The sequence below is a fragment of the Fusarium oxysporum genome, genomic scaffold (assembly GCF_000149955.1).
Source record: "Fusarium oxysporum f. sp. lycopersici 4287 supercont2.98 genomic scaffold, whole genome shotgun sequence".
In the NCBI taxonomy this organism is placed as follows: domain Eukaryota; kingdom Fungi; phylum Ascomycota; class Sordariomycetes; order Hypocreales; family Nectriaceae; genus Fusarium; species Fusarium oxysporum.
In genome coordinates this window covers 1-6,931 of record NW_017264898.1, presented here as the reverse complement: position 1 = coordinate 6,931, position 6,931 = coordinate 1, and the positions used below count along the sequence as shown (strand labels likewise).

The following is a 6,931-nucleotide window of genomic DNA, read 5'->3' as shown; positions in this document are numbered from 1 at the left end:
CAACTCAATATTATCACGATATTGAGTTGGTTGCGTTGGCAAGGTTGATTAGGTATTGTAGCATGTATGTATGTATGTATGTATGTATGTATGTATGTATGTATGTATGTATGTATGTATGTATGTATGTATGTATGTATGTATGTATGTATGTATGTATGTATATTTTTCGTCCGGGGGACCGTAGGCCCCAAAAAAGTCTCCTAACGGAGCACAGGACGTGCTGAGCTAAACTATCTACAATCGCTGCCCTGCTGATTCTCGCTCGGATCATCTGCAAGGCCTCTTGCATCGGAACCGTATACATGCTCGAGCGTTTTCTGTACTCATTACCCCCAAGAGGCACCTCTCTACTCGTAGCTCGCCCTACAGTAGTTGTCGGTGAAGCACGTCCCATTGGACATCAATACAGTTGATCCTCGCAGAGCTTCCCTCCAGCAGCGTCTCCCATCTAGTTCATCCAGCATATCATCGGCACAAAGGCGCATTTACTTTCAAGAGGTCATCCCGTCAGCGGGATCTATTCCTCTCCAGCCTAGAATTCTCTTGCACAGATAGATCAAGTAGCTTTCCATACCCTGAGGCAGGAAGTCCATGATCCCCTAAGATCGCCAGTAGCTGCAACCCTAGAACCGTGCATCCTTAGGGAAAACCCTTGCAGGAGAAAACCCCAAGGCGGCTAGAACGCTGCTCTGTGGATGAGGTAGTCGCCTCGTTCCACGGTCTCCAGGTAAGCTCTGTACCATTTCGCCCCAGCGGTTTTGTCTAGTGGTCTCAGCCAGTGAGACAAATTGTCGAAGCCCGGTCGTGTTCCGGGCAGCAGCCGAGGCTGCAGAAAGAAAGAGGAGAGTCTCTGGGCAGTACGCGACTGCAGAGATCGGTCAAGCAGCTTCCGAGCTGCAAAAAGGGCAACGAATCGTGTGGGGTCCGTGCGTCAAGGTCGAGGGCACCAGAGGGCCCAGAAAGTCGAGCAGCCGAAGACTGTTTGTGTTGTTCGGGCAGCCAAAGCTGCAGAGGTCGGTCGGGGCAGCGATAAACTGCAGGCGAAGGTGAGGGTGAGAGTGAGGGTGTGATGACCCTCAATGTCAAGCAGCAAGATGCTGCGAATGTCGTCTGGGCAGCCGAGGCTGCAGAGGTCGGTCGTACTGGGGGGAAATCGAGGGCGCAGAGGCCGGAATGTCGCAGGCTCGCGAAGCCGAAATGTCGAGGTGAGAAGAAGTCGTAGATAAGACAAATGATATGGTGCCCGGAGGCGATGTCAAGAGCTCGCGAAGCTCAGTGCCGTTGAAAACACTTGTGACGAAGAAAGGTCAACTCTCTGAATCCCTTTCTTCCAGCAGCTATTAGGGTCCCGCTAGTCCCGCAGCTGCTTTTGTTGCCATTTTGGCCTGTAAAAATTTTCTGCCCTAGCAGAACGCTAACAGCGGGTGCCAAGGAAAAACTTTTACAGGAGAGAGTTGTGTTGTTCGCAGTGTGTCCAATAACCAAGTGTCGCAGGGTAGGCATTAGTAATCTAGCTATATGCTTTAAGTAACTGTGCGGGATGGAATACCCCGCACAAGAGATAACTGAAGACATCAACCAACACATTTGCTGCTGCTCATGATATTCACTCTAACGTCGGATGGGGGGAAACCGGCCACCCCCGGAAACCGGCCACCTTACACTAACAGATAATAAAAATAAAGGATTTAATAGCTTCCTCTATATAGCTTTAAATAAGAATTATAGATAATTTTTACATACTACTAATATAATACTATATAAAAGTAATTTTATTTTTTATATATAATATATAGTTATTATATAATATAAGTTTAAATAGAGTTTAAAAGTTAAGAGATAAGAAATGTTTTAAATTAAATATTAAATCTAATAAAAATAATATAAGCTTAAAAAGATAAGATCTGAGCTTTTTATTACTTATATTAAGTATAGAAAAATACTATAAAATTATATAATTTCTTTAAATAATAATAATAAACTTTTAAAATAAATCTTAAGAAAATTTATATAAAAATATAAATTATTTTAAATTTTAATTATAAATTAAATAAAATAGCTATTTAAATACTTTAACTTATATAAACTGGCTTATAAGCTAAAGTAATATAATATATTTTAATATTTATTTTATTAAGCTATTTTAATACTTATAATAATAAGTAAGTTTATTATTAATAATAAAACTTAAATTATTAAATATATATTAAATATTAAGTAATATATATTATATATTCTCTTAATAAAAAGCTTTAAACTCTTAGTAATTTTAATTTTAAAACTAGAATTTTATAACTATTTTAATAGACTTTATATAAAGGTTTTAAATTAGTTAAGGTTTTCTTAGTAAATACTAGTAATTCCTTAACATTTTTTACCTTATATATTAAAATAGCTATATTTTCCTATATAAGCTTAATATAATTATATAGTATTTTTTTTATATTATATAAGCTATTTAACTATATAAATAAAACTAGAAAAAAATTATATTAGTAATCTATAATATCTTATTAATATTTAAAAATGTTATATTTTCTTAGCTTATAGTAGAGGAAAAGTGGCCGGTTTCTGGGGGTGGCCGGTTTCCGGGTGACCGACGTTAACCCTTTAAGCACGCTCAGTGCGACACCAAGTTATTTGATTTGCTTGGTTGTGGTTGGTTGATTACGTAACAACCAACCACAAGCAAGCCTTTTTGGCTTGCTCGAGTTAGCCTGAAGTTGCTCGGCCGAGTTACCAGATTGGGAAGGTGGTTGGTTAAATCTAACCCTGATAGGGCAGACTAGCAAGACAGCGCGCCCTGATTGGCCCAGTCTTTAAATGAAACGGGTGAGTATCTCCTTTTCTGTCTCCTCAAACCTTTCCACAGAGCCAAGGCTGCCGGTTTGGTCCAATAGCTTGAAAACAAACCAAATATGTCTTCGCGCCCCTTCTTTAAGCCTCATGGAAGGCTCGAAAAAACCACACCTCCTAGGACTCCTTCTGAGTCGCTCGGTCCCGCCCAGTCGAGCACTCCTAGCTCCTCCACCTCAACTCAAACCCACGTGCCCAATGATAAGCCCTCTCCCTCAACGCTTTCTGACGAAAGAGGCGTGCCGGACGCCTCTCAGTGCTCTTTCCCTATCGACTGGGACAAAATCCCCTACAACAGGAAGCCAGTACCATCCATTCGATACCGCCAGCCCCATAAGCGCGCCATCAACTCCAAATCCCAGCCTTCGGCAATCTACAGGCACGGCGCACAACTTACCACAGACGGGAACAATAAGTTTTGGCTCTGCAAGTATTGCCATATTAGTGGCCATCACGATGCTGCGCTGTTTGCCAGTGAGAGCACGACCAGTATCATTTACCACCTTAAACAGCAGCACAGACTGGAAGAATTCGGTTACAAAGCAACTGGATCCGATCCTTTCAGCATAGCGAAGAGGACAACAAGTCTCACGCCATACCTCGGAAGCCGGCGCGCGGTGTTCAACGACCTGAAATTCAAGGACGATTTTACTGACTGGGTGATTGACCTTGACCTCACATTTCGTCAGGCGACTCATCAGCGGACGAATGAAATCTTTATCAATTATCTGGAGGATATCGACAAGATCCTTCCCAGAAGCCCGTATACTCTTAGCAGCTGGGTCAAAGAGAAGTGGCTTGGCGATAGTGGAAGACGCGTTTGGCTAAGGGAAAAGCTCCATTCCGCCAAAAGCAAGGTCCATATCTCGATGGATGCATGGACATCTGAAGAAGGAACAAACTATCTTGCCGTTGTCGCTCACTTCCTAGATGAGCGCCACAAGCTGCAGACAGCTCTTCTAGACCTCCCACCTCTAAAGGGTCCTCATTCCGGTGAGAACATCGCCAAAGTGTTGTCGACCGTAATCGATTTTTATGACATCTCGCCAATCATTGGCTTCTTCATGATGGATAACGCCACGAGCAACGACGTATGCATTCAAGAGCTAGCAGAGCAGTACCCAACAATCCGACGCGAAAATCGCCTTCGGTGCGTCGGCCATATGCTGAACCTCATCGTCAAAGCTCTTCTCTTTGGCAAGGGCGTTAGCAAGCTGGAGAAACAGCTGCGCGCTGCATCTGATGACGAGCGGTTTGAGATTTGGAGGAAGCAAAGCTGTGTTGGCAAGCTCCACAACTTCTGCGTGTGGATCAACAGAAGCGACCAGCGACGGGAGCGGCTGAAACAGTACATCCTGCGGGCTTACGACGAAGGCAGTATTGAGCACCTCTACACCAGGGTCCTTGCCGACGGGGGCATCCGCTGGAACTCTGTGTATTCCATGATTGAACGAGCCCTGAAGCTCCGCCACGCCATTGATCTATTCTTTCTCAATTATCGCCACATCGGCGCCGAAGGATACGATATCTCACAAGATATCCTGACTGCGCAGGATTGGGTCGATCTCGACCACTTCCTCAATATCCTCAAAGCTTTCAAGGATCTAACAAAACGCATGGAAGGTCGGGCGAACAGGGCTGGCTCGGAAGGATCACATGGCTCGCTGCACGAAATTATCGAGTCACTGGATGTGCTTTTCAAGAAGCTCCAAGATGCTGGGAAGTTTGCAGATGATCACCCTGACGTGGTGTCAACATACTATTCCCATGCCATTGATGCTGCTCGTATCAAGCTTGAGGATCCTCTGGAGTGGTGGGTTCGCCACGCATCTGACTATCCTATCCTGTCGAAGATGGCGTTTGACTTGTTCAGTTGCCCAGCAATGAGCGCTGAGTGTGAGCGCGTCTTCTCACAGACAAACAAGGTCATCACGGATGAACGGAACCGGCTCAGTTCGGACACAGTAGCAGCGATTGAATGCCAGAAGCACTTGCTTCGAAGCGGAATGTTAGCCTAGACCTCCCACCGTAGCCATGCAGGGAATGGAAAATAGTCGAGTAGTGTCAGCCAACCAAGTAAATCGGGCCGCTGTTGCCGAGTAAACCAAGTCAAGCAAAGGGTTCTGTCAACCAAGTAAAATAAAGGGTCCAAATCTTGCTTTACTTGGCTGTTGGACACACTGCAGTTCGCAGCCACGGTGGCCCCGGTCGTGGATTACGCCTCAAACGTATGGATGCACGCATGCAGGTATAGAAGAGCCAGCCCTATCAACCGGGTTCAGAGAATTGGGGCAAATGCAATCGTGGGGACGTTCCTCACAGCGGCAACAAGCGTAACTTACGCTATGCCACCTTGGACTTTTCCCGACCTTTGCTGGAGCAAGGAATAACTGCATACGCCGGTATTTAGGTATTTCTGTTGCCATTATCATATACCATTAGGATCCTGGCTTTATTAGTAATTTACAGTTTATTCTTCTAGGATTCTATGTCCGGAAGGACACTAACGGCTGTTTGCCAGACAGTACAGCTAGGTAATGCGGCTATTGAGAGACCAATAAGTAATTTATTAGCTATTTAACGTGAATGTTTGGTGATAGCCCGGCAATCGCTTAGTTCCTTGGCGTAGGCGACCGCCTGTCTTCAGTTCGTTAGTCCCGTTATTCCGTTCCTTACTGCACACATGTGTGGTTAGCTGAAAGTTGCCGTTGCCTTATCCTAGGTTTGTTATACTTACTAGTTCGTAACTTATTGGGTCCTAACAACAGACTAGTAGTATTAGCGAATTAGTTCTGCAAATCCAGAGTTAACAATTACCTACTATACTTAAGCTCCCTTGGAAGGGTGCTCTGTTCAGGCTCTATATATGGTGTAACTTGCGACCTTTCGGAATGGTAGTCTTGTTGTGCATTCGTCTCCCTGATTGATCCAAAAACACTTTTCGACTGATTGTTCACTATCCACACAAACGATACGGCGATGGTCCGAGATATTCGCGATCCTTAGAACCCCAGCCTTGGTGGCAAGGTCTTTAGGACGTGAATACCAGAAGTCGTTGCCGAACTAGGGCAGATCTACAAATGGAGAGGAAGCTACCAGATGGAGTTGGGAGGCATTCTAGAAAGGTTGACTCAGCTCTGCCTGGTAAGCATACCCGCCTGCTGTATAGGGATGGGCACGTGCATAATACACATGTGTATTAAGCTGCTTTTTATTATAACGAAGCAGCATTTTATTCCTAATAAAAAGCGCGCTTTTTATTGCAATATTACGACCCATTTATGAAGCTGCCCATGGGCCATATCATACAAACAACCAAGCAAAATTAGGTCAATTTTTCCCCCGCTCCTTCGCTCTCTGACCCATCTTCGACCTCAAGTGTGTCCACCACTGTCTCTTCTCCGTCGGAGGCGGGTTGGTGAGTGAACTCGCCGACAACAGCGTCAACTTCCAGATTTGATGCGCAATGAATTTCCATATACGTATCTTCGAGTGTAAGCCAACCGTCTTCTGTCAAATCTTCCCAGCTGACCACCGTAGAATGATCATTGCGATGATCAAGAGGTTGATTCTGAGACTGCGTTATCCTCTCTAGCACCCGTTCGTTCATGTAGATGAACGCCAACTTGTCAGCGTTGGCTGGTGTGAGTCTGTTGCGTGCCTTGCTGTGGAGGAAGTTAACTGCCGAGAATGATCTCTCTGAGGGAACTGAATTGGCTATGGTTCCAAAGATCCGGACTGCAAGTGCAGCCAGCTTGCTGCCTTGGTTATCAAGAAGCATCCAAGCATCTAATGGAGTCCATTCTTTTGAATAGACTAAGCCTCCTGCAGCAAACCGGCCGCCCGATTGTGCTCGGAAGTGGTTAAATTCTCGAACAATATTGATGTAGTCAGCAGGATTGACTGCTGACTTAAAGAACTGCAGCACTTTCATCATCAGCTGTTCTTCAAGCTTAGTCCCGACTGTGTCAGGCCGTAATGCAAATCCCGCATAATGAATATCATATGTCTGTTTATCCATACGGTTTAACCATACGGAATACAGCTCGCTGAAATTCACGTCTTGATGTGA

At 44.8% G+C, this 6,931-nt stretch overlaps 1 protein-coding gene across 1 annotated transcript; it reads right to left on the bottom strand.

Annotated features, from left to right (window-relative positions):
- Nucleotides 1–6,184: 6,184 nt before the first annotated feature.
- On the bottom strand, nucleotides 6,185–6,880 carry FOXG_22962 (uncharacterized protein; the record flags this gene model as incomplete). The annotated part of the gene is made up of 1 exon (XM_018403372.1): nucleotides 6,185–6,880. The coding sequence occupies one exon, from the start codon at nucleotides 6,878–6,880 to the stop codon at nucleotides 6,185–6,187; it is 696 nt and encodes a 231-aa protein (XP_018258864.1).
- Nucleotides 6,881–6,931: the final 51 nt, after the last annotated feature.